The 27916-nt window shown below is 42.3% G+C and overlaps 3 protein-coding genes across 5 annotated transcripts in view; 2 read left to right on the top strand and 1 right to left on the bottom strand.

The window, feature by feature from the left end:
• Nucleotides 1–23508, top strand: part of mpv17 (mitochondrial inner membrane protein MPV17) — a 37033-nt gene extending 13525 nt beyond the window's left edge. For all 3 annotated transcript variants that reach the window (XM_076272850.1, XM_076272849.1, XM_076272851.1), the window contains exons 3-8: nucleotides 8037–8152; nucleotides 10939–11031; nucleotides 17150–17245; nucleotides 22138–22170; nucleotides 22304–22356; nucleotides 22964–23508. In XM_076272850.1, coding sequence (XP_076128965.1) covers nucleotides 8037–8152; nucleotides 10939–11031; nucleotides 17150–17245; nucleotides 22138–22170; nucleotides 22304–22356; nucleotides 22964–23033 — 461 coding nt within the window. In that variant the 3' untranslated portion in view covers nucleotides 23034–23508. The remainder of the gene's footprint in view (nucleotides 1–8036; nucleotides 8153–10938; nucleotides 11032–17149; nucleotides 17246–22137; nucleotides 22171–22303; nucleotides 22357–22963) is intronic.
• Nucleotides 23509–24920: 1412 nt separating this feature from the next.
• Nucleotides 24921–25476, top strand: uts1 (urotensin 1). The gene has a single exon (XM_076272782.1). It carries the CDS (start codon nucleotides 24973–24975, stop codon nucleotides 25465–25467), a length of 495 nt encoding a protein of 164 aa, XP_076128897.1. The 5' UTR covers nucleotides 24921–24972; the 3' UTR covers nucleotides 25468–25476.
• Nucleotides 25477–27157: 1681 nt separating this feature from the next.
• trim54 (tripartite motif containing 54) overlaps nucleotides 27158–27916 on the bottom strand; it is a 33598-nt gene continuing 32839 nt past the window's right edge. The window contains exon 9 of the mRNA XM_076271988.1: nucleotides 27158–27573. The gene's annotated coding sequence lies outside the window, so the exon portion shown is untranslated. The remainder of the gene's footprint in view (nucleotides 27574–27916) is intronic.

The following is a 27916-nucleotide window of genomic DNA, read 5'->3' as shown; positions in this document are numbered from 1 at the left end:
AGCAGTGAGCTGCCTTGCTACAGCGGCGCTCGGGGAGCAGTGAGCGGTTAGGTGCCTTGCTCAAGGCGAACCCTCCGGCGAACCCTCCGGTTACAAGCCCGAAGCCCTAACCAGTAGGCTACGACTGCCCCATGAGAGCACAGTAATAGTGCCACAGCCTCCTTTATAGCGCTTATACAACACATTCACAGTACTATGCATCTGCCCTCATTCGCCATATTGTTGAGGTCAAGAGCCACTAATGTGTTAACAGCTGCAGGCACACTGCTTCCAGTGTTGGTAATCATATTGTTTGGCTCAAAAGCAGCAGTTTGTTGTTTTTTAATAATACATTTAGCATTTCCCATCCAAACATCTTCACACTCAGCACTCATTTGGGTCTTCAGTATTGCTCTCAACAAGTGCGAAGTCAGATGGAATGAATGGTTCAAGAGATACAGGAAGAAGATAGACGCACGGACAGACAGACATCTCTTTTAGTGTTCTTTACAGATCAGGGCTCTATGTGAAGCTACTAATCCACTATTACACAATGTAGAAAACCTTATGCTGGCTTATTGCTCAGAGACAGTGAAGAATGTTGATTTATTTAAGAATATTGCACTTGATTTTATTGTTTCAGATACATTTCTGTCTGTCTTTTTTTCCTTTTTCAAGTCGACGGTAGTATTTAATTGCAAAGTGGAAGGCATTCAACTTGAAAACTTTTTTGAATGATTAAATTTTTTCTTTAATTGGCTTGTCTCCAAAAGAGTTCCAAAGTGGGGTCTAATTAGATTATCTGATGAATAAGGGAGCTACTCCATGAATAGGTAGATGGATGGGATAGGCTAAAAGAATGAATTAATTGATTTGTAGATGGATGGAGATCCAGCTCAAGCATCAATTCTTATTCATGAAGAGGGCACATGAAACATTGTTTGTGAATACCTCGGTGTTGAGGCAAAGGGATTTCCTGCCTTGAGCTGCCAGTTTACCCCAGGACCATTACGCCAGTGGTGGCACACTCATCAAGGAAGTGCTTAAGAGTGGCTTCACTTGCTCTTGGCCTCAGAAGAGGAAGAAGTGTAGGGCCAAGGCGGAAGGAAGCCTGCCAAATTTATCACACATAATTTCACTTAGCCAGAGATGCGTCAATCTGGGCTATTAGTCCCTGGAGCCACACCACCACCACCCCTCAAGGACAAGATCTGCTTGCTGTGTCGCACTGACATCAGCACTTTCCATGCAGTGTGTGTGTGTGTGTGTGTGTGTGTGTGTGTGTGAAGGAGGGGGGACCACATGTAGTCTTTGGTGGGCTGTGGAAAGATGAACACCATGTTCTCCCTTCTGGCAGCATGCTCTGTGCAAGATCATTTGGAAGAGGTCATAAAAAGAGGAGGGAGGCAGGTATTTCCACCTTGTCTGCTGGCCCTTGGGATCTTCCTTCATTAGAAAGTTCTAGCCTCCTTCACATCTGTTTGCACTTGGAAGGCGGAGAATCATGTAGAACAGTGGTTCTCAACCTTTTTTCAGTGATGTACCCCCTGTGAAATATTTTTTCCCCCTAAACAGCACAAAGCATTTTTTGTTTAGAAAAAAAGGACTTAAAACAGAGCACTGTGCTATCAGTGTCTAATTTATTAAACTTTGGAACTGATAAACATATACAAAATTCAAACATTTGGAAAAAAACTATTTTGAAAATTTTACATTTTAATTATCCATGACTAAATGTATTGCAAATGATTGTATATTTTGCAAATTATATGTATATTTTAAAATCTCACATACCCCCTGGAGTGCCTTCACGTACCCCCAGGGGTACAGGTACCCCCATTTGAGAACCACTGATGTACCATAAGATTGGAACCGATTCAGACCAACTTTCAAGGTCGTTCTACTAAAAAAGCTTTACTGGCAGTTAATGTATAATTTAGGGAACAAAATAAAGTCCAAGATGCATTTATTATTTCAGCATGACGTGTGGTTTACTGGTGCCACCATTTTGTCTTAAGGTTTGTGCTACATTACTCACCACAAGGACACAGGTACAGTAGGTGTGTTAGTAAGATGACCCAGTAAAAAGCCCACCAAAGGTTCTGGTCCCTGCCCAGCTTGTTATTCTGGACTTGACTGCCTTTATAAGAGCTTTCCTGACATTTCAATAAAAGGTTAGATCGCCTGAAAAAGGGTACCTGGCTTTGTCCTGCATCGTCATTAAGGCACGGTTGTCCTTTGTAAACCATGATATTTCCCAGAGACAATGTTGAAACAGTACTCGGATTTTATTGCATTTTAAGTACCAGAGCTAAAAAGACGTTTTAACCCGTCACATTGGCCTTTTGCTTAAAGGGTTAGTTTGGAGACTACAGTACATCAGAAGAAATACGTAACACCTCAAAAAACAAATGCTGCTATTTCACAGAGTCTCTTCCATTGAAATATAGAAATCTCATTTTTTCTATCTATTATCCCTAGAGATGAAAACAGTGGTTTCCTGCCAAGAGTTATAGTAGCAGCTTACAAGGGCTACATGTATAGAAAGGATTTCAACAAATATCAAAAATGACGAGAAAATCGTTTCATCATCAGTCATTTCATAAGCCCATTGCTAGAATGGTGTATTTTTATAAAATTAAGCTAATTTACATCATAAAGGTGAAACTGATATTAGCAGCATTATCAGTGAAATGTTTAAAAATGAACTTAAATAAAACATGAAAAACAACTCCGCATACACATCAAAAAAGAGGGAAGACATTCTTTACTGGGTATCCAAAACATATGTTTTACAATGTGTTTAATACATATACACATACATACACAACCCAATTTCCTTATTCCGTCAAGGACATCCCAAAGTTCTGCACTGTAGGCTATGCCATCATTCCCTACACCTTAATGTGGGCGCCCTTCACAGCAGCAAGTGTCCCTCCGTAACAGAGGGAGTGGGAGAGCTTAGTTTCGGAAAGGCCCTGTGTCTCTTTTGCCTTGAAGTCCTGACAAATAATCATTTAATTTGTCTTAGACTTCAAATTATCTGTTTTTTGTGCCAGAGTTCAGTGTTCAGGACTTCAGGAATGGATTAGTGATTGACTGAAATCCCTATGAGATCCATCCACAAGGACTTCTTTCATCCTTAAATGAAGACTAATGACCACCACTGGTCAGACATGTTTTCATTGATGGAAGTGATTCTTTAGCAAATCAGGGTTGATCATTCAGGATGTCTTTACAACGGAGACTGTTGAGAGAGGCAAATGTAAATACCATGGTGACAGGGAAGTATACAGAATGTCAAAACATTAATCATGCTGTTTCCAACAATGCTTGAGTGTGCCACTTCCTCTCCCATTAGAGGCCAGGCTACCTCTCCTTGTCTTTGCTCAGTTCGGTTATACACTTATCACACGCCCCCCCCCCCCTTCTCCCTTCCTCCCTCTCTCTCTCTCTGTCCCTCTCTCTCTCCGAGAGGTGGCACGGTGATCCCAGCTGCTGCTGCTCTCCTGTGCAGCTGCAGGAGCATCCATCGCCTCGCAGGGGTCTTGTGCCTGACGTCCTCCTGCTGTCCTCCTGACGTCCTCCTGCTGTCCTTCTGCCCCATTGTTCTAAGCTGACATCTGCTCAGCTCAGCATCGCCTGCCCCTCACTCCTTGTGTACACCTTTAGTCCCAGCAGCGGTTCACAAATATTGCTTTTTTAAAGAACTGTTAGGAGGGGCATTGCTAGAGAATTTGGGTCCCATGGAAGACAACCCTAAATGATGATGATGATGATTATTATGTTCTATATGGACCATGAAGGCCCCTTGGAGTCCTGACATCCTGACTTGTGAGCTCCCTAACCGACGGCACTAAACAAGTTAAAATATCTTGAATCCAGTGTATAGCTGCAATGACTAAATACTTAACTTTGATCTAACTCCTTTATCCACTGGTTTAAATTAGTTATTTATTCACTGTGTTTAAATTAGTCACTTCCTTTGTTAAAGAGCCACTGCAGCCTGTGAGTTGGCATTGACAATCTGACATTCCAGGGCTGTTGCAAGCTTGCCAAAGTGAAGGATAAGTCCAACTTAAAATAGACTTATTTTCATATCTGGAGCATAATGCAAACGCAGTTGCTTCAAGCAGTGTGGTGAGAACTGCCTGGAGAGCTCATTTGTCTGTGTGGCTCTCTAATATTATGACAGCCAGTGAGGCAGGCTAAATTAATGTCTGCCTCTATTTGTCTGTTTGTGGCGGTCTTTGCATTGTGAAGGAGGTATATAAATCCTTTGACACAGTTGTTCTGAAAGTTGTCTCCTACCAATTTGGCGTCTTGTTTATTTCCATACATGTCTCTTGGCTGGAGCCTAGTATCCAGCTGAGATTTTATGAATGGGCTGACTTGTGTACTGAATAGCCTTGTCCGGCGCTCACACACACACACACACATGTAAAACGTATGCACAGTGGGGACCATGTTTTTGTTTTCATCTTTTAAAAACCATTACACTACATGTCACTTTACACATCATGTTTTGTTGTGAATTTTTTCACTACATTGCAGGAGCAGCCGCTAGCCAACAGTTTACACGTTGCATTAATAATGCATGACCCTGGTTGTTCCTCTAACACTTTGATTAGAGAGACCGATCGATGGCCTCCGGACTGCGGCCAGTCACTTTGAAGCGAAGAGGCACAGGTCCCTGACATTTGCAGGAGATGAGGATGGAACAACTCGGTCAATCTGATTGGCACTAGGCTGCGTGTGCGAATGGTCCCAATGATGTCCCTGCAGGGGCCCCTGTTGCCTGGTTTAAAGCATTACTTGTGTCCTTGCTCGTTAAGTTGAGACACCGCTTCATTCAGCCCAGCTGATCTAATGGATGGGCACATGATCTGGGGCCGTGTGTGTGTGTGTGTGTACTGGACTAGACTGGACTGGACTCCATTTAGGAGATGCATGTCCAGCTCTTGTTATACGGCATGCCACTGCTCGGAGACCCTAAAATTGACCCTTCATTGATTTACCAGGACAATTCTCTCTCTCTCTCTCTCTCTCTCTCTCTCTCTGTGTCTCTCTCGCTCACACACACACACAAATATACTTTTTCTATCTTCATGTCAAGCAAACAAACACACACACACACACACATACCCACACGCATGAGCAGAGAGGGCCATCAACACTGCGTTAGTGAGAGTGCTTTTTTCAGCCAGGCGGTGTGCATCTATCGGAGGGCAGGTCTCTGAAAGACAATGACCTGTTGGACCTGTTTGTGCGTTGATGAGTCACTCTTTCCCCAGGGAGTAGGGAAAGGCTTGTGCAGGAGATGATGTTCTCCACTCCACCCTCCCCTCCTCTCCCCCCTCAACAACCTACTCTTTCGCTTGTTTGTGCCTGTTTGGTCCCATTAGTTCATGGAAAACGGGCAAAATGTTAGACTGAAAGATTCTGTTTATAGGAAGATGAAAAGTGGTGTAGCGAAATTGCCACACGAGTATTTGTTTATTTAGTGGTTTGTGTAATATGCAGTTTGAACTTGTGGTCAGCTGCAGAGGCAAATATTACGTTGATATTGCAATAACAAAAAAAAAACACAATGGATTAATTCCACTGGAAGTCTGAATTTTGAATTTCATTCCATCACTCAGATTGTTTCCATCTGAAAGAGTCCTGTGTGAATTTTACTTCATGGAAAGTGGAACCTAATTTGATTAGTCTGCTTCATTCTCCACACAATACCCCAGCCTAAGACACACACACACACACACACACACACCGAGTCTCCAGTCAAACACAGGTGGCAGCGCTCTAGAGCTGGGTATGGCAGAGGCCAACACAGCAGTGAGTGGAGTATCACTCCCACACACCCTGGCCTCAACTCATCTCACACATTTGTAATCCCAGAGGAAACCCCCCACCCTCGGCCAACTTTACCACCGAGGGTTCTCCAGATAGTGCCTCACGTGTAATCACCCGCTCCTTTCTGCACTAATAGTCATAATGATGGGCATATTATCAGTCCCCTAATTGAAGGTCAGATTAACCTCCAAAAGTCATATGAATCCATTTGATTCAGATATGACATTTAAAGGTCACATTTTGGTGGTGTTTAAAAGGGGGAAAAAATATTTCGAGATTATTTCTGTCTCCAGAGGCAGTCTTGAAGATATTTTCAGGGGGCTCTCTCAGATCATCGTATGCAGTGACTCATAGCATAACTATTTTTTATGCTGTCATGTGGGATCGGCTGTGGGGGGACGTATTGTTTCAGATGCTCTTGCACATTAGGGATACGCTGTCGGCCTTTTCGGCGTGGGTGGACAGGGACTAATAAACACAGTGAGTTAACAATTGTTTACAAAAATCTTGTAAAAGAAAAAGGATGCAAATGTTCATGTCGGTACATTTCCGTACTTGTGTTTGTCGCATTGGCCAACCCCCTCTCTGGCAGCAGGAAGCATCCCACATAGATGTGTTTTTAGTCTGCTGAGGGAAATCTCTTTGCAACAGATGTAAATACATACAAATCTAGCAGATAGAAGAATCTAAGAGGTATGTTGATTCATATGTACAGTGGTTTGCAAAAGTATTCAACCCTCTAAAAGTCATACTCACAATTACAAAAAAGAGTATTCAGTCAGTATTTTAGTTGCAAACAATAATGCTCTAGTATATTTTAAAAAGAGAAAATATTTGCCTCCTATCAGTAAAACAAATTCATGAAAGAAACTGAAATATACCACTAAGTACTCAAACCCAAATATTGTTTTATTCCAGATTAAGACACATGACATTATTTGTAATTGAGTCAAAGATGTCTCACTTGTTTGACCATAACCAATCATAATTAGATACTGCCTTGTTGAAGAAGAAAGAGAGCTCCCGCTGGATATAGAAATCACTCTGTAATGGCCACCAGCAGATTGTAAAATAACAAACAGAGGAAAATACTAAAGAGAGAATGTGATTCGAATGCCAAAGTGAGACTCCAAGAACATCTAAGCGTTTTGATGTTTAATTGAGCACTGTAGATCCTTAAGCCTAAAGAAGAAAGTGAAAGTTGCATATCACTATGGAGATGCTTTGTAGAAAAGCCTGTCACTCAAAACAAGCATCTGCGGAAGATATCAACAGGTGAGGGAGGCCATCACAGTCCATCCATCCCGTTTTAGAACTAGACACCAGCAGAGTGTGCACAAAGAAAATACTCAATTCTGTCTGGGAAAATAATGTAAATATATATTTTGCAAAGCAGTAAACTGTGATGAAATTTCAGGTTGGTTGAATAGTTCTGCAAGCCATTGTATGTATATGTTGGAGAATATTTTTGGCTGCATAGCTAATGTCCCTCTTGCCAGACAGAGAGAGTGAGGCGATGCAGTCCGAAGCCCACGCCTGCCCGGGCCATTTGGTAGGAATGACTGCGCCCAGCAGGCCTGGGACCTGTAGCGGTCTGTCAGCCGTCATTCCTGCTCTTTGTCCTGAATGGGGCGGCAGCCATGTCTGAATGGGGCGGCAGCCATGTCTGAATGGGGCGGCAGCCATGTCTGAATGAGGCCCTCACTCCTCCCCTTCCCTCTGCGCTCCCTCACTCTTCACCCCTCCGCACTGCCTCTTCTCCTCTCCTCCCTTCCACACTCCCTTGTTTGCTCCTCTCCTCCTCTCTGTGCTCCCTTGTTTTCTCCTCTCCTTTGCCCTCCCCTCCTCTCCTCCTCCTCTGTGCTCCCTTGTTTTCTCCTCTCCTTTGCCCTCCCCTCCTCTCCTCCTCCTCTGGCTGTTGTTGGTGCCAAGGCTCAGGGGTTGGAGAATGGGGTGTTCCTGCCAGGTAGTGAGGATGAGCAGATGCCCTGACTGCCATCTCTCTCACACTCCCTCTCTCTCTCTCTCACACACACACACACACTCACTCTCTCTCTCTCTCTCTCTCTCTCTCTCTCTTTCTCTCTCTACCTCCAATATCACTTTTTTAATCACAATATCACCTTTCTCTATCTCCTTCTCCCTGTCCTTCTCTCTTTGCTCCTCCCTCTCTCCATCCCTCTCTCTCCCCGTGTGTATCCCAGGCTCTCTGGTGGGAGTGGGCGATGTCATCTCCCAGCAGCTGATCGAGCGCCGAGGCCTGGCCAACCACAGCGTGCGCCGGACCGCCAAGATGATGAGCATTGGCTTTTTCTTTGTAGTGAGTGCTCTCTCTCTCTCTCTCTCTCTCTCTCTGCACTCCCTACTTGTTTGCCCTTCCCAAACACACAGGTGCCTGCTTGCATCATTTACATGTCAGGTTGTTATGGGGTTTCAGGCTGTGCAACAGATTACAGTTTGGCCACATTTTACATTATGTGTCTGATTGCAAGTACTGTGCACTTACTTAGTGCAAAGTACTTTTCACATTAGAATCTGTTGTCCCAAGACAAACTGGTTTATGGCTAAGGTCAGGGTTTCTTACATAATGTACTCATTAAGGGCATTCATACATGGACATAGATGTAGTATATAGTATCACACACTACAATGAAGACATTTGTTTGCTATATACCTAATCCATACATATGTTGTATATTATCTATACTTTGCTGCTACGTGAATCTTGCATAATAATTGCTCTAAGCCAGGGGTGGGCAAACTGCGGCCCGCGGGCCGGATCCGGCCCGCCAAACACTTTCATCCGGCCCGCCGAGCATTTCATTTGGTTATCAGGCTGCTCGCTATTTTTTTTCCTGCGATAGTTGGTTAGCTTTACTGCAAACTGCTTTTCACTCTCCTTAGAGAACGTTTACAATGTCAATGTCAAAACATCATGTTAAATAGAGATAACATCATGTTAAACTAAGTTAACTCTTAGTTATCTCCTTTGCAGCAGATCTAACGTGAACATTATGCGATCCATTTAATCGGGAACGCGTCTGCACTCACGAGAGGAAGAGAGAGCCGCAGGTTCTGGCTTGTCATTATTGATAAGTGATATGTCCTTTTTATAAGAAACTTTTAAAAGGAAATTAAAAAAAAAGGGTTGTGCGGCCCGCCGGGCAATTTTCAAAACCCAATGTGGCCCTTGAGCCAAAAAGTTTGCCCGCCCCTGCTCTAAGCGATGTAATACGTTTTTTAGCCTAAAACATTTTTTGTCACTTACAGCAAACATCACCTCACTATCCGCTAGCTGCCAGTGTTCTGAATACACTGTAAAAAAAAAAAGTGATCTCTGTGGACAGCTCAGGCTCCAAAAACAGCCACAAAACAACTTGGGCAAAGCTTGCCCATAAAAATATAACAAACTGTTTCAGCAAATCACCGATGAGATGTGCGTTTAGGAGAGTTTCAATTGCACGGGAGGGAGGGGGAGGAAGTAGCGAGCTAGCTTTCTGTTTTGTTTGAACGTCAACAGAAGTTACCCAGCATCGCTTAGAGCGCCTTTAATAGAGCGCCTTTAATTCTATAGACACACAATTCCAAGCAGGAATGGACATGACTGAGGGACTTTCTAAGTGTTTATTGTGTGACAGAAACTCATTCACTATAACGGTCCAGTCAGACCCTCGCTTTATGGTACTCAGTCAGCTCAACTAAACCCAAAACTTCCATACCAAGGGAAGAGTAGTGAGCCGTATGTGCCAGTCCAACAGGGTTGCACTACACCCCCTACACAAACCTGCAGAGGCCTCGCCCAGCAGGGCAACGTCATGTTCGCCGTGACGCTGAAGGAGGGCTAAGCAGAGGGCTTGGTGGAGACTAGATTGGGGGTCTTAGGGGCCGCCACCGAAATGCCAAACAGATGTTGGTCGGACACATGCTACGTAAAAAAACATCCACAAACTTACACACACACACACATTTAAACCCTCATACTCCCGGTGTATACATGCACACACTCATGCAGATGTTCACATGCATTTGCATGCAGAAGTGACGACACACACACACACACACACACACACACATTTGCACATCCCTGCACACACTCATAGCAGATAATGTGACTGAGACAGTGATGGCAGTGTCCCTGACTTCTGACTACACGCACACCAAAAGTATCAATCTAAAATATTCCGACAGACATTTACAAATACAGTTACTAGGCCAAAAAAATCTGTTAAGCTGTGCACTGGCATCAAAGATAAACGACAGCTAAAACTCTTTGATGGCGCTGTCTTGGAACATGCTATTTTTAGACGCTGTTCCTTCCCTAACAGCTGTGTCAGCATCTTGTCATGTTGTCATCCTGCTGTTGGCGAAGTGTCGTTGTGACAGTAATCTCCTTATGTGTGTTAGTGCTTTGTGGTGGTGCTTTTTTACGTTATGCAACTAAACAGGGAAATAGAAAAAGAAGGAATTATGTGTGTGCACTGCATAGATGTCTAGAGAAAACAAAAGCTCTCCCAGAATATGCAGTCTTTCCGCTAGGTGTGTGTGTACGTGTGTGTGTATTTGTATGAGCTTGTGCACAGTTATGTATGTAGTTATATTGTTTATTCATATTCTGTATCATTGAAAATGGCAATATGAAAACGCACGCACACACACACACACACACACACACACACACACACACATAGATATACAGTGCCTAAGACCTACATACCACACAGTTGTATTTATGTATATATGTAAATATGGCAGCTATAGAACTATTACCTGATTTCAACTAAATGCTTGTTTCAGATTGGCTGTAAATAAATGTTTTTCAAAGGTAAATTACTGATTTAGCCAATGATTTCAAAACAGAAACTCCTATCCTAACATTCCTCTCATTCTCTCCCCCACCCACCTGTGTGTGTGTGTGTGTGTGTGTGTGTGTGTGTGTGTGTGTGTGTGTGTGTGTGTGTGTGTGTTTTTGTGTGTGTGTGTGTGTGTGTGTGTGTGTGTGTGTGTGTGTGTGTGTGTGTGTGTGTGTGTGTGTGTGTGTGTGTGTGTGTGTGTGTGTGTGTGTGTGTGTGTGCGTGCGTGTGCGTGTGCGCGTGTGCGTGCGTTTAGGGTCCAGTTATAGGCAGTTGGTACAGAGTCCTGGATAGGCTGGTTGTTGGAGAGACCAAAAGTGCTGCCCTGAAGAAAATGGTTTTAGACCAGGTGAGTCAAATCCCTCAAGATCACTCACTCATACACACATACAGTACCCTCCAGAATTATTGGAACCTTTGGCAACGTTGACTAAAACACTTATAAAAAATATCCTTTTGATGATTTATTGTAATCTCACAATGACAACAATGAGGAAAACTCCAACCTTGAAAGGAAGCTAATTTATTCTGAGAAAAACAAAAATCTAATTAGGAAATAAATATTTTTAACAAAAACATGTTGCCCACAGTTATTGGCACCCCTAGAAAATATTATACAAAATGGAACAGAAGAATTTTCCTATTTATATTCAACTTCTTTAAGATAATCAGTGTCTGTGAGTGTCTGTGAGCTTTCAGAAGTAGTTCATGACTTTCTTTTTCAGTAAGGTATGAAAATAAAATGACAGAGGCTAAATCCCCTAGACATTTTTCAACATGAGAAAAACAAGAGAATACACTTAATTTAAAGAAGAATATAGTGTGTTGATTATTGTAGGTCCGGGAATGGCTATGCAAATGAGGTGCTTTATTGGAAATGCCCATATTTACAGTTAAAACAATAAAACAATAAAAAGGTTCTAATCAACTGGAAATGTGACAAACATGCTTGGACAAAGACTCATGGTTATCTATAAGTATTAAGTATATATACTCTTTTGATCCCGTGAGGGAAATTTGGTCTCTGCATTTATCCCAATCCGTGAATTAGTGAAACATACTCAGCACACAGTGAACACACAGTGAGGTAAAGCACACACTAATTCCAGCGCAGTGAGCTGCCTGCAACAACAGCGGCGCTCGGGGAGCAGTGAGGGGTTAGGTGCCTTGCTCAAGGGCACTTCAGCCGTGCCTACTGTTCGGGGTTCCGGCAACCCTCCGGTTACAAGTCCGAAGCGCTAACCAGTAGGCCACAGGTGCCCCCACGCATAGTATGGAGGATGTTAAGAACCACTGTGCCTAAATTAATTAATTGGACATTATTAGGAGATCCATTTTAAGATGAACTTGTAACACAACAAAATGTGGGAAACTTAAAAGGGTCTGAAAACTTTCCAGTTGCACTGTAAAGGACAGGAGTCACTGAATGGTACAGTGACTGTCTGGAATTGTGGTCTGTTGCCAGATGAAATGAAAATTGCACTCTTTGGCAAGAAACACTTTAGGTGGGTTTGGTGTACATAGAAGAATATGCATGTGCATGGTGGGTGAAATCAGTTTGTGCCATTCTATTATTACTATGTTCTGAACGTCTGCATTTTACAGCTCGGATGCAACGTGACTGTTCATTTAAACTTCACAACGACTTACGATCTACTTCATAGGTGTGCAAATAACATACGGTTAATGGTCGTTCTAAATTACGTAGGACAATGGGAAATTCAACCAAGCAGTGGAATAAGTTTATATATTTTCTTTTAAACAATAATGTCTAATAATAGTGTTTTCTCATTTTCCTGTGGCATCTTATGCCATTGATGGTTGAAAAAAAATACAACCATAACTATAATCATATGAACATAAATATGTGCATTGGTATAGAAAAATAAATCCAGATATTGTGGCCAAAGTAGCAAATATAATTAAAAAACTTGGTTGTGCAACATTTGCATGTGCTTTCTGGTATGCCTTTGTGTGGCTATATTACCATGATTGAATTGGGCAGGGATCGAAGGTGGCATTGGAAGAGTAAAGGAGCAAAAACGGACTTATCTAGATAATATGATCTTTGAAACAGAAGAGGAAGGGTGGTAGAGATAAGACGTACAGTGATGGCCAAAAGTATTGGCACCCATGCTAAAGTTGACTGAAAAGAGGAATATAAAATCATCTTTTGGAAATTGATCTTAATGCCTTAAGTGAAAAATGAGGAAATATCTAACCTTTAAGGACACCAATTTTCTTAGTGAATGAATAATGTATCATAAATAAATAAATGTTCTTCCTTAAAATACAGGGGTCATAAGTATTCCCACCCCTATGTTAAATTCCCATAGAGACAGGCAGATTTTTATTTTTAAAGGCCAGTTATTTCATGGATCCAGAATACTGTGCATCCTGATAAAGTTACCTTGGCTCAATGAGGATCAAACCAGCTAATAGGCTAACTGAAATAACACCCATGCCAATCTCTAGGTATGGTGAAGGGTATGTGATGATGTGGGGCTATTGTAAGTGCGTAATTTCTCACAAATAATGAGCAACCTGGACATCTGCTTCTTTTCAATTGATATTTCATAATTCCAGGGTTTAGTCTACACCTCTCACATACAGTAAGCAATGGCTTAAGACAGAATTATTGTGCAAGGCAAGTCAGTTATGATTCAAGAAACTGATGGTTAAAGTTGAAACTGATGGTTAAAATTCTGAAGAAATTTGAGATTGGTGTGCGGGGGGGGGGGGGGGGGGGGGGTATTGTGTTACACATCTTGCAAAGCCATTTTCTTCAACCCAATCAAATAGAATCAAGTAGACATCACTTGTTCTGGGATATCATTTTTGGTTCAGGAGATATGATGCAAAATATAGGTTTAATTATGTTATAGTGGAACATTTAATGCTTGCCACGGCGGCAATTAGGGTTTTTTGATAATGGTTTTATATCTGAAAATGTCCATGCCAACATTAGCTTATTCACCATCTCCCTCAGAGTTTGGTAGTAGATAGAAGGGTGCTTCAGACTGAGTAACTGCATGCAGAGACGAGAAGGGTTTGTATCATCTTATCTAACTCTGGGGGACACAGTGAATAAACTAATTTCCCAAAATGATGCCGTGTTTTTTTAACTCTGATCATCTCACCTCTGCACTCCCTTTTCTCTGGCCAGTTTGGAACAATACTATCACTCAGCATAACGATTTATGTCTTGATTTTGGGGGAGGGGGGGGGCATGTAAATTCAAATTATATCAAAGTATTTTACGATTACGGCCTCGGCCGGTCATGATGGGGGTACTTGGAGTGCCAGTTGTTTTCTGTGGTGGTACTCTGTAAAGTTTCAGAACCAGAATTTGAACTGTGAACAAAGGGCACATAATGGATAGGACTAGTTTACCTCTGTAATACACACGTTCGCTAGCATAGTTGAGCTCCTGCACTGTGTGTGTGTGTGTATGTGTCAGAAGTGTTGGTAAAGCACTCACAACTTACTTGTTATCTACACATCCCCTCAATACACACACACAGGAAGGAGCGCACATATGCACGCACACACACACACACACACACACACACACACACACACACACACACACAACAGTAATCCCACTCTGACAAGGGAGACGGTGTGTATTCTCCATGCACTCACACAATGCACCGGGATTGGGGATGATGGTTGAGATGAATGCGCAGGATAAGACTGACAAAAGGGAAAGCAAGTGTGGCCCTTTTTCCCCCTTTCCCCCCACCCCCTTGAGTGAAAAGGATTATCTAACGCAAGCATGCAGAAAAGACAACTCAGTTCTGCTAACCCCCCACCCACTCAAACACACACACACACACCCCTCAAATCTCAACGCAAAAAATAGATTTGATGACATCTGAGGGCTAATTTTAGAGACCCACTTTCTGTCAATACCCTTTTGTCAATATCTGGGTCTAGATATGGTGTGAGCACGGTGCTGGGTTTAGGGCTGTGTTCTCCTATGCATAGTAATGTGCAAGTTGCTGTGTTCTCGTATGCGTAGTAATGTGCAAGTTTAGGGTTGTGTTCTCGTATGCGTAGTAATGTGCAAGTTTAGGGCTGTGTTCTCGTATGCGTATTAATGTGCAAGTTTAGGGCTGTGTTCTCGTATGCGTAGTAATGTGCAAGTTTAGGGCTGTGTTCTCGTATGCGTAGTAATGTGCAAGTTTAGGGCTGTGTTCTCGTATGCGTAGTAATGTGCAAGTTTAGGGCTGTGTTCTCGTATGCGTATTAATGTGCAAGTTTAGGGCTGTGTTCTCGTATGCGTAGTAATGTGCAAGTTTAGGGCTGTGTTCTCGTATGCGTAGTAATGTGCAAGTTTAGGGCTGTGTTCTCGTATGCGTAGTAATGTGCAAGTTGCTTGGCCACTGTGGGTATTTTATGTAAGTACTGTGACCTGGCCAGCTTTAATGGAGATTGGTCAGAGCTTTACAAGGCAGGCATTCAGCATAAGTCCCTTTCGCACCAGAGGTACTTTTGGCAGTTCCTAGAATATACAGTTCCTAGAACCCCTTTTTTTCGTGCATTCGGACAGCATGGAACTGGGGATTAAAGAGTTCCTCTGACCGCAGTGCCTATAACTATTTGAGCTGTGCATAGGAACCATGGCTAATTTGTATCCCAAGGCAGCAGAAGCATTATTTTTTTTTTTAAATAATTCAACTTCTGTTTCAATTTGCAAAACAAAACCTGCATGGAAAGGCTGCAGACTGCCTACTGTCATGCAACATATGCCTTCTGGACGGATGAGAAGAAATTTTATTAACAATGCTGATTCTTTTTTAAATGCATTCTGAGCTTCTAGTTTGTCAATAAACTTCAGTAGCTAGTAACTAAATAGCAATGCTGTTCGTTTCATTACTTTATGGCCATGTAATCATTGGGCTACTAATGTGTGAAGTCATCTCAGAGTTCCTAGTGTGTGCAAATGCAAAAAAAAAAAAGCCCTCTCCCGTTAGTAGTTAGTAGAACTGTTGTGTCCGAATGCATCTTTAGTGATTAATTTTAAAGGCACTGGGTCGATCCACAGCTCTGAAGGAAGGCGCACAAGATGCTAGCGTCTCACTTGAGGTTCTCCTATACTAGTCTGACCTCAACAGAGGGGTATACTATAAAGCAAGTCACACTTAACTTCTTTGTGAATTTGCAATCTGAGGTAATTGGTTCTTTAGACTTTTGTACGCATTCCCATGAAAGGGGCGATGCTAGACCCATATGGCCAGTGGAAAATTATGGAGAGGTCTTAAGCTGCCTATTTAAAAAAAAATGTATTTAGATTATTTCTGCATTTATTAAGGCGTACAGTGAGTACACCATGTAGGGTGATTAATCTGACTGTGTATTTCATTAATTAAATCAGCTGCTTTGATGTATTCTTATGATGTGCACATGGATATTAGCCACGTTTTCACCTGCAACGATTTTAAAATAGGAGGAGCTCTGCCTGTAACATATTTGACAGAAGCTTCCAGGTATGGCTACTTGATAATTGATTGGTCAGTAGGATGTGCTTTTATTTGATTTGATTTTATGAGTTTTTAGCTCTTCTCTCCAACATATCCTGCTCTGGACCAGGTTAAGTTTGCAGCATGATTGACCATGGTGATGTAGCCAGGTTAAAAGAGAGCCACTCTCATGCCATTGCAAACCCTGACTTTTGGCACAAAATAGCTTGCTAACCCACTTATCTTGCAGTGTACGGTACAATGTGTACCCCTCAGTTGTACTTCATATAAACATGGACACAACATAGGCTATATGAAGACTGAGCTTTAAACTACATAAGGGTAGACATGATTGCAACACCAACAGCCTTTGCAATCTTTAAAACTAATTACACTAATTAAAGCTACATTTCCTTTAGGATCAATAAAATATGCATCTATCTTATTTATATATTTATTTATAAACTAGTAAAGGCAATCTCTTACCATTTATTTTCTGTTTGTTGTTTGCCATTTGTTTGACTTTTTCATCCCAGGTTCCACATGGCAAAGGCTTTCATGACCAATTTTCTGTTTTCTGTTAATTCAATATTTGAATAACAGTATTTCTCTGTTCTCTGTGTAATTTGTTATCGCTGTTTATTTAGAATTATTGTGGTTTGTGCTATCCTTCATTATACCAGAAATCAAAAACACAACATTTCTAACCACAAATCCCACATGCACCTCTCTCTCTCTCTCTCTCTCTCTCTCTCTCTCTCTCTCTCTCGCTCTTAACTCCATTGCAGTGAGAACACACTCCTTGCACGTCATCGTCCAATTATCCCATTTTCAATCTTGCTGATGACTCCTGCTTTTAATGACACACACTATGCTGCAGAAAGTGAAATGCCTTTAAAAAATATCCCATCCATTAGAGTCATTCACGAGCATCTCTTGTTGGCGTGGATGCGATAGTGTAGAGTAGACGGCCGATACTGATTGGCTCCTCTGTGTCCGCAGGTGGGCTTTGCCCCGTGCTTCCTGGGGGTGTTCTTGGGCATCTCTGGCACTCTGAACGGGCTGACTATAGAGCAGAATGTGGCCAAGCTGAAGAGGGTAAGTAAAGTGAAGTCACTGTCGCTCTGGATAAAACCACCTGATAAATACGACAGACTTGCAATGGCAGGTTTAGGATTTAAACGTGTGTGTGTGTGTGTGTGTGTGTGTGTGTGTGTGTGTGTGTGTGTGTGTGTGTGTGTGTGTGTGTGTGTGTGTGTGTGTGTGTGTGTGTGTGTGTGTGTGTGTGTGTGTGTGTGTGTGTGTGTGTGTGTGTGTGTGTGTGTGTGTGTGTGTGTGTGTGTGTGTGTGTGTGTGTGTGTGTGCATGAGTGGGTAAGTGTGGCAGTTCTGACCACCATTGAGCACCACATACTTTTTGTACCATCATAAAGCAGAGCATAGAAATGGTCCTCTTCACAAGGTCATTGAACACATCTCAGGTACAGAGTAACATGATAAAAAAAACTACACATTTTTTGAATTTTTTGAGTTGGGCTCAAACAACACTTCGACCCCTGGGTCTTCACAAGGTCCTTTACTATGGAGCAATGGTATGTAGGGAACCTGATGGTTGAAACGTTGTTTAAACTCCATAAAAAAATAAATAAATAAAGATAGGAGAGATCAAAAGTGTGCAGACTATTCTTCTAGAAAAGGTCCTGTGACATAACTTATCTGAAGTACATGGATGGAACATGGAAGGAGCAAAGCCAATGGAGTAAACACTTGGACCAGACAGTGATTAATTGCTACGCTAATTTGTGCGATTCATTGAAAAGAAGTAGTAATGTTATGTTCTTTCTTGCAAAGTTTCTACGACTACCCTCAAATTATTATATCCATTATTATAACCACTGCTCATGAATGCACCTCTCCAATGCCCAAGACAGGCTAAAGATGGGTTGAATGAACCCTTATCTCATTGTGTCATGTTTCGATGTCTACACTAAAAAGCAATGCACCCTGTTCTTGGGAGGACATTATGTGAGCTGACAGGTTGAGCGCAGATTCCTTTCACGCCACCGCATGCATGTTGACAACCTGCTGCATCTTGCCACACAAATGAGGACGCGGCACAGAGGCTCTGTCTAATCTACAGTAGGAAACCACTCAGAGTGGCAACGGCTGCTTTTGTTACGGAGACGTCCGTGTTATTCCTTACGGAGCGCAGGGCATCGATGTGCAGCCACGGACCCTGCTCATCTCGTAGGAATTCTTCTCTTATGCTTCTGGCACTCTCTGGCTGGCTGCTTTTTCTTCCACCCATTTGTAGGGTGTCGTAGTGCTCCAGCAAATGCCATTGACCTCCATCTTGGCACACTGTAATTAGAAGCTATTTCCAATGATGGGAGTACAGCGGGTTGAACCAGCGAACAGTGACTCATGCCTTGTAGAACAGGAATTCTGAATGGGCCTGGGGGGGCAGTGGGAGCGTTTTGGGGTTGGATAGATGGGGGGGGGGGGGGTGTGGTTTGTTACAGCAGGGACATTGGTATGGGCGTCATCTATTATTTATGTAAGGTAGGTTGCGAGTTAAAATGAGGCTGAAAGGTCAATCACCTAAATGTCAGAAAAGACAGAAAACAAATGAAGAATGCGCTCATTAGGCTGGCCTGCTGATGGAAAATAAATGCGAGGTGAAAGGCAATAATCAGGGCCGTGCCGTCCAAGCCGGCTGGAACCTGGGGCAGAGCCAGCGAAGGGCAGTCGGCGCATCCTAGGAGTGGGGTGGTATGGGGTGGAGGTTGGGGGAACAGACGCTTTAGGACAACTACTCCACGGCAGCCCACAGCTTGTGCAGGTTGTTAAAGGTTGTCCCGCATGGACGTCTGATTGATTGCTCTGTTTAAATACACAAGTAGGAACCAGACTGTGCCCATCCCTGTTCTGGGGGGGGGGGGGGGTCACCCAGTGGGTCACCCAGTGGGTCACTTTTTTTCATGGATCACTTCCGTTTCTTTCCATGAACTACTACTTTTTTTAATTCAGCAGTGTGACTAGTCTACCTGATCTAGAGTTTTGTGTCGGTGTTGAAAGTGCCTTATTCCTGAAAAGGTCAAGTGAGCTTTATGCTGCAGGAAAAAAACAAACAAATATGAGTGCTAATCACATCTCTGTCCATCGCCCTTGGTGTTATGAGCCCCTTGATCGTTCTGGTGCCGTCATGGAGCCTGGCATGGCTTAATGAAGAAGACAGACAAATGGTGGTCCGCTCCGCTCAGTGGAATGGGTCCTGATGAGCAAGTACTGCTCACCCTCACTGAACACTGAACATGCACTGAAGCAAAGCTCCACTGGACATGAAGTGGAAGAGGAGCATGTGTGGAGCGCATGTGCTGCACACAAATAGAACGGGGAGATCGCTCTCATGCCTGGTGTAGCCAGTTCCATTAGAACAGGGAGATCACTCTCATGCCTGGTGTAGCCAGTTCCATTAGAACGGGGAGATCACTCTCATGCCTGGTGTAGCCAGTTCCATTAGAACGGGGAGATCACTCTCATGCCTGGTGTAGCCAGTTCCATTAGAACGGGGAGATCACTCTCATGCCTGGTGTAGCCAGTTCCATTAGAACGGGGAGATCACTCTCATGCCTGGTGTAGCCAGTTCCATTAGAACGGGTAGATCACTCTCATGCCTGGTGTAGCCAGTTCCATTAGAACGGGGAGATCACTCTCATGCATGGTGTAGCCAGTTCCATTGATTATAGTGGAAGCTTATTGTCGCAGCATATAAACATTCCGCTTATGTTGTGTGTTTAGTGTAGCCCATTCTTTCTACAGATTCTCTCAACTGTTGAGGTCCTTCTTGGAGTTCCTGTTTGCTACTGCCATGACGTTTTGCCCAAAGGGGGAGATTTTTTTGTTTGTTTTCGTCTTGTGCCTAACTGCAGGGAGCATTATGGTGACGTGTCTGATGACCCATCCCAAGGCTACTGCGCAGCGGGTAGCGCGTGTCCGTTTCCGCTTGCTCTCAGTTACAGAAACCCACCCCAGTCCAATGGCCGGTGAAATTTTAACTACATGTCTAGTTTCTTTGAAACGGTTCTCTGTACTTTTTATACGGCAGGAAAAATAAGCCCAGGTGACCTTTTCAAAACATGTCGCAAGCCATTGTTTTTCTTTTTTAAAGTATATGTAGTTTTTACAGAGGGCTTGTAAACACAGGGCAGTATGATTGTTGACATGAGCCCATTGGCAGACACCACTGGCAGCATACGTGTGCTTCCATCCCAGAAGACTGGGGTCAGGTGTTGCCAACCTACAGCCAGAGTGTGAATCAAAGTGCAGCACAAGCGCAGCCAGCTCATGAATAAATCCAGTTCAAACGGTAACACTAAAAACAAGGGGCTACATTGAGATTTTTGGTGGAAAAGATCAGGCAGTCTGCCGAGAGACCTGCCCCAATGGGCATTATTGGACCAATAAACCACACAATGAACATACAGCCAAACAAGGCAAGAAATGATTAACTGAGAACAATATCAAAATTTTACAGTGGCAGAGCCAGAGTCCAGACCTCAATCGGTCAAAAAAGTACAAGGCCAGAGTGATGGCAAATAATCGTTCCTGACCTGACCCGGATTGCTGTTAAAAAGGTGCGACCAAGACTCATTGTGGAGACATGGGGAGGCTTGATAGATATTATAAGAACCATTTTGAGAGTTGTGAATGCAACTAAAGATGTTTCCATTGATTATTTAAAAAGGGTATGAATAATTTTGGACATGCCCTTTTTCATAAAAATTTAAAAAAAGATTATTTTTTAATTCCATGTTTCTCCCACATTGTCTTACAAACTTTTGGCATGTGACAGTGTCATTTTTAGTCAGAACAAACATATTGATAAAGAGAAAATCAGCATTAAATCCATATTTGCCAGGGGTATGAATAATTTTGTTCTTAACTGTATACTTTTTTGATTCCGTGAGGGAAATTTGGTCTCTGCATTTATCCCAATCCGTGAATTAGTGAAACACACTCAGCACACAGTGAACACACAGTGAGGTGAACCACACACAAATCCCGACGCAGTAAGCTGCCTGCTACAGTGGCACTCGGGGAGCAGTGAGGAGTTAGGTGCCTTGCTCAAGGGCACTTCAGCCGTTCCTACTGGTCGGGGTTCGAACCCTCCGGTTACAAGTCCGAAGCCCATAAATGTGTGCTGTCTGTCTACATGGGGTACGTTCTATTCCGATCAGGTGCTCTCAAGTGCTTTAGAATCTTTGATCGGAATAGCCGTTGTTGCCTACTTTTTCTTGAGAAGATACAGCAGGCAATCTGAATGACCGTATACATGCTGTTCAATAGAACAGGAACAGACTACACCACATCTTTCATTCCGATTAAAATTCTGATCGGATCAGGAATTTTCATTCTGATTGAGGTGTTTATATGACAATTTTTATTCTGGTTGAGTTGTTATTCTGTTTCTAATCGGAATAGAAGTGTCCATGTAAACTTGGCTACTGTGCATTTAGCTGGCTTGCATGAGAATGCCATAGGAATATACCGTACCAAAGATCCTTGATTACTATTCAATCCTCGCTGACCATAGTTTCCTGACTTTCCTGACTATTAACAGTATGCATTGATTTTGACATTTTTTTTTAAGCTTTGAGGTTATTACACGGGTGCGGGCTATACATGGGAATGCATTTATTTTCTTCATTCTCCTTTATGATGAAAGCATAATCTGAATCTGATTGATTGGGCTATTGGGCACTGCTGTTAATACACGGGCGCAGTTTAATATGGATAATTTTTAATTAGCATGAAACACTGCCCTGCAGTTTAAACACAATGTGGCTAATACACAGGAAATTACACTATCTGAGTAACTGAAAAACATGGATGTTTCTAAGGCACAATTTAAAAGTGGAAGCTACCATACTGTGATTGACAGGTGTCTTTAGTCTATCTGATGTGAATTATTTCTTTTGTTACCCACAGGACTATACAGATGCCTTGGTCGCAAATTACTATGTAAGTTGATACCGAGTAGAGACTCTACATTCTGGATAAGCTAATGAATCAATGAATGAATTAATTAATCCTGTGTGAATACTACTGTCTATCAGACTTTGTTCTGTTTTGATTTCATTCCTTTTTGAACCAGCTGTGGCCTCCAGTCCAGATAGTCAACTTTTATTTTGTACCACTGCACCACAGGTAAGCACAGCCTGCCAGTTGCATGATGATGCTGTTGCTCCATGCATGCCTCATTGGGTAATGATGTGTTAGACCTTGACTGATATAAAACAGCCAGAGAAATGTAGCAGTTCACTGAAATTCATGAAACTCGGTGTATATTTTGTCTTTATCATGTGCACTTAGTAGAGCATCTTTGGTTCTTCAGTTTGGCAAGTTTTCCAAATGTTGTCTAAGGCCTTTTTTTTTACTCTGATGTCCCATGTGTCCTTAGAGATAAGAAAGCTTTAGCGGCCTTGCTAACCCTCTTAGTTTCCATCTCCTCCAGAGAAAGAAAGGCGTGCAGATGGCATTTACATCACGATTAGTCATCTGTCATTTTTAATTGAACTACCTTTTCTACTTATACTCATTTGAGACTCAATTTGTTTTGTTGAAGATGCTACGTCATGTGGCAATGCTCTCTCCTGTTGCCATGTCTCCCTCAACACTCAATGCAGAGTGATAGTGTACACACACACACACACACACACACACACACACACACACACACACACACACACACACCACACACACACTGTTGCGTGGCTGTATCAGTAACGCCTGACCTCTCCTAACCCTCTTGCAGATTGGCGGTGGTTCAGATTGTAGCAGTGATTTGGAACTCGTATCTCTCTTGGAAGGCCAACAAGATGTGACGAGTGGCTCCAGAAATCGTGCTACCTCATTAGCGTGACCGTAATGTGTTCTAGTCTGTCATTGTAGACAGCGTTCTGTGGTCACTTACACATCTCTGCAGAGGCAGAGGTGACGATCCAGTAGTTCAGCAATTCAGTTTATTAATGAAAGAATTGTATTTAAAAGATCATGCTTATTTTTGTAATTAACACTTTCTCCTGCATGACTGGAATTCACTAGACACTAGACACTCTCTCTTTGTTATGTAAGGAATATTCAATACATGTTATTATGATCCTTAAAGTCTTATCAAGTTATACCAATAATTTAGTTTTAGGCTACTTATATGGTAGCCTAAGCAAGATAGGTGTTTAGTCCTTCAGGTAAGGACAGTATAGTTGTCATGGGCCCTGACCATAATGTACTTTTGTCTTTTCATTGAGAGCATACATGAGCGTTAATGCATATGCATTTAATTAAAACAATTACTTGGAATCATTGTTTTATTATTGACTGACTCATTATATTTTTAATACACGCTGTTAAACATATCTTGTATCTATGTAGTTTGTATCTACGACAAAGACAAAGATCATCATACATGTCACGTTTTCGAACAATACTGACGCCAGCCTTTTCGCCACCCTAAAAAAATATGCATGACGTCAGGCGCGGTGGCCCAGCTTTGTATCCTTCCATTTTTTTAATTTATTTTTTAAGACGAGAGACACATACTCCAATTTCATCGAAAGCAGTTGCACATATACCTGAAGTAGTCCATCTGCATTTTTGAGCAACCTTAGCTAAATGACTGGCTATAAATGGCAATATGAATGCCTGTTAACTTTTCTAAACCCAAGATATTGAAATAGAAGGTTAAAGTTTGGAAACGCAGTATAAATACACACTCCGCATTGTTGTTTAGTCACTTCAGTACCATGGACAGTTCTCCGGACAGAAAGCAACATCTCCCTGTTGCGCGCTTATGCTTTGCTTTCCTTGCAATGCTTAGCCATGCAGAAAGGCATCACGACAACCATCGCTACAGAAAACAATATTCCTTATTTTTTTCTCTCCTCTGTGCTATGAAAATGTTCCTCTTTAACATGACTTCAGACCAAAACAAACTTCCCGAAAGTAATACAGTAAAGGAATATTCTGGTAATAAAGATGCTTGCTTGAGGACCTTTGTCTTATCTTTGGGAGCAGCAACGTAGCAGGTTTTTTGGTTTGTTTCTTTTGCCCATTCCTAGCTTTCAGCACAATCATTGCATCGCATCGGATCGAATCTGGGCAAAAAAGCTGAATTGGCGGTGGCACCAGTAAAAAACTGCCGTGCATGTCTTTCTCATGAAACCGTCTGCTTCATGCTCACCGTCAGTTGTCCCTGAAACACTTCCCTGTCTCAGTCTCCTAATTTACAAGCAGTTTATGCACTTGGACTGACGTCAATGGTGGTATCTTGGATGTATATAACCATTCAGCATGATGCTTGATGGTCCAGTCTCTTTGGCCGGACTTTCGAATTCGGTTGTCGAACGAAACACTTCTTAACCAGCGAAAAGGAAACTTTGACAAACAGGAGACGAGTCGGTAAGTACGCTATTTATGGGATTATGGGTTACTACTTTTATTAGACAGTTTTATATTTTCTTGCCTTTCAGATGTTTCATCCAAAAGCTTATCATTTTACAATGTGCGATAATTTCAAGTAAAGTGTAAAGTGAGCGTCTTGCAAACAATTTGTTGTGTTTGATATAATCTCAATCAATATAATTTTTTAAAGAATTTTGTTTTGTCGCATGCCCATCCCGAGTCGTGAAAATAGACTATGTCCCAACGCAAGAGTCCCACTCTTGTGAACACTGACTAGGAATGTCTCCATGCACCGTGTCATAGGCTAATTCTAATAGTTTTGTATCTTTCTTTTGCAGACTGCCCTCACCCAGTGCGTTCATTATGAAGCCAACTCCTTTGGTCCTGTTAATAGCTACAGTTCTGTTGTCCAGCCACATTCACCCTAATGTATGTCGACCCCTGAGCGCTTTTGACGGCCATGGGTACAAGAGTCAGCTGGACGAGGTGTTGTTAAAAGCAGGTGACTCTGCGGTGTCGTATCTAATCGGAGAGAAGATTTTGCAATACTTGCAGAAAAACCCCGGTCTTCAAAGAGGTCTTTCGCGTGTTCACGTTGACAGCTTCACGGCTCCTCTCGCCACGGATGCACTTGCTCACTTGACGCGCAGTTTGACGCCGATGGTAGAAGTCCACTCGTCGGAGGAGGGAAACAGTCTGGAGGATCTCGTGGAGTTGTCCAAGAGAAACGACGATCCTCCAATCTCAATTGATCTCACTTTCCACTTGCTGAGAAACATGATTGAAATGGCACGGATCGAGAACCAGAGGGAACAAGCAGAGCTAAATCGCAAGTATCTAGATGAAGTTGGAAAGTGATGACACCTGATGAACTGACACCGTGATGAAGATGAGATTGTCCGAATAAATGCAGTATAGAAAAACATGTTATATCAGCATTTTACGTTATTTTTGCTATCTTGTCAAAATTCCTTTTCCAACATCAGAAGTAACGTCGCTCACCCTCTGACGCACCAGCGCTGGATCAAAATGCGTTCCATCTTCAAAGACGACCACACTCTTCCCCATCAATTCTTCTGGATACAGACAGGACTATAATTTACAAAAAAATGAAAGAACTCTGAACAAAAGCGTATATCGGAAAATATGGTCCTTATATTAAGCTCACATTGTGTGTGGTGTAGCCTACGGTATTGGCGATATTAGCGTTTTGAATATTGATGAGAAATGATGCACCAAGTCATCAATGTAATGTCTTAAATCTCATCCACTTAACTCATTTGCCTGTGCGCATCACAATCTATTTTTTGTCCAAATTTGCTATTGTCATTTTTTGCTGCATTTACCCTCCTATAGACTGATAGGATCTTCAGATTTGCGCAAAAATGAGCCCCAATCAGATTTGTGATTTAGTGAAAATGGGGATTTGTGTATGCAGTGAATTGAAGTTCAACAGGTGGCCATGTCCAACCCAGTCAGTCACTGATTCCGGGAAGAAACCATTCCAGTCACCAGCAACAGTCATCAATAACTTTGTGACGAACTGTAGTCAAAAGATGATTATCATAATACAATAATTCAATAAACTAATTACAACTGTTCCGTTATAAGGGGGTGCGGATTTATGGTCAGACCTAATCGACCTGTTCTGTCCCAGATTTGTTTCCATTTCTGGAGTGCGTGTCACACTCGGAGCGCAAGCGCTTAGCCTGCTGTTGGTTTGTTTTTGGGAGGGGGTCACTCATTCTGATCTTACAGTCATTGTCATTCCACAACCCCATCTGCACCTGAAACCTTTTTTTTATCTACCCGAATCATTGTAATGTCTTTACCTTAAGTATAAACTTAACTGGAATACAGAAATAGCTATTAAAACGAGAAGCTGTGACCAAAATGTGTCAACATTCCTTGGAATACTGCTTTTAGAAACCAATGTAAATTGTCCAGGATTGCTGTACAAACGTATATAGTGTATATTGCTGACTACGCTGTAAACAACCATGTCTAAAAAAAAACAATGCTGAATACGACTTTGTAATTTTATTATGAAAATGTTATAAAAATAAATAAGACTATTTATGACTAGATGCACAAGTGATCCGTCTGATGGTCAAGTTTCAAGAATATGGTATGCTGTTTAATCATTTAGGCCTTGATCAAGATATTTGCAGATGTCAGATGCTTTAGACTACATACATGCAATTGCTTTCCCTGTCTGAGATTGAAGATGTCTTGAGATTAACTTTATCCCCTACATCTAATGTGTTTGTCACTGGTATTCTTCACATATCAGTAATTATAGTCATCAGGTGGACAGATATGCTAAGACTGTGAGCACCCTCAACATTTCTGTTGGGACAGTTGCATTTATTTCTTATGGCACTGTTCAGTTTTGAATTTTGAAGTAGGCTAAAAAAACTACAAAGCCTATTTGCCAGCCACATCTTCATCTATACATGAATGAAAAACATTTTCAGTGCTGTGAAATGAATGTTTATTCTTCTGATAAAAAAGTACAAGCTTACAAATTATTAAACCACATAAACAACCACATCAGGTGAGACTATAGTATTTATCGCAATCAGATGAGCACACTCACACACTCAGATGAGCAATCCAATACTCTTGTTCTGTCAGACACACCATTACATTGTAAGCTATGACATAAATGCACATGTTATTTTTGTCACCTGTTACAAAGTGAAGAAATGGTAACTCATTAACTACCACAGGCAGTGCACAAAACTGTCAAGCAACTCCTGACCTCAAACTCAGGATAAGCCAAAAGGGGACTATCAGCGCAGTATCATCATGTCCCAAACATCACTTGAATCATGCATGTCTTGGGGCTAAAGCTCATCTTTAGCGCTTCTCCAAACAGCAAAGAAAGGCTTCCCGTTTGTTCGTCGACGGGATTAAGGAAAGCCTCCCTCGTAGCGCCTTGTCATCCTTACAGAGGATGCCCTAGGAGGGTGAACAAGAGGAAATGAGGAGAACATGGGCAGTATTGTCCTCTGTGTTTGACATGAGCTATTTTTACTGATCTGTTTTGTCTTGAGGAAACTGGGGAGAGGGCAGTGGGCGGTGAGGAGAGGGCGTTGCATGAATATCCCATGCAGCGTCTTGCCTCAAATCTACCATGTGCTGCTTAGGGGAGGAATAGATCGGGATCGCTTGGTGATTATGTAAAGGTCCTAGAGCCCCATCTCAGTCATTTTACTTCCTCAAAGGCCCCTCTCGCCACTAACAGCACACTCGAGCCATGCAGACAAATGGCACCTGCATAACGAGTTTCCACATAACCACA

The sequence above is a fragment of the Alosa pseudoharengus genome, unplaced genomic scaffold, assembly GCF_046254945.1.
Source record: "Alosa pseudoharengus isolate Yale_2024_CS ecotype anadromous, Long Island Sound unplaced genomic scaffold, YU_APseudo_1.1 YU_APseudo_1.1_scf_7, whole genome shotgun sequence".
Classification (NCBI taxonomy): Eukaryota; Metazoa; Chordata; class Actinopteri; order Clupeiformes; family Clupeidae; genus Alosa; species Alosa pseudoharengus.
This window is presented reverse-complemented; position numbering and strand designations above follow the sequence as displayed.

Bases quoted from the DNA above. Each gene is read 5' to 3' on its own strand.
- uts1 (XM_076272782.1), top strand. From the start codon at position 24,973: ATGAAGCCAACTCCTTTGGTCCTGTTAATAGCTACAGTTCTGTTGTCC.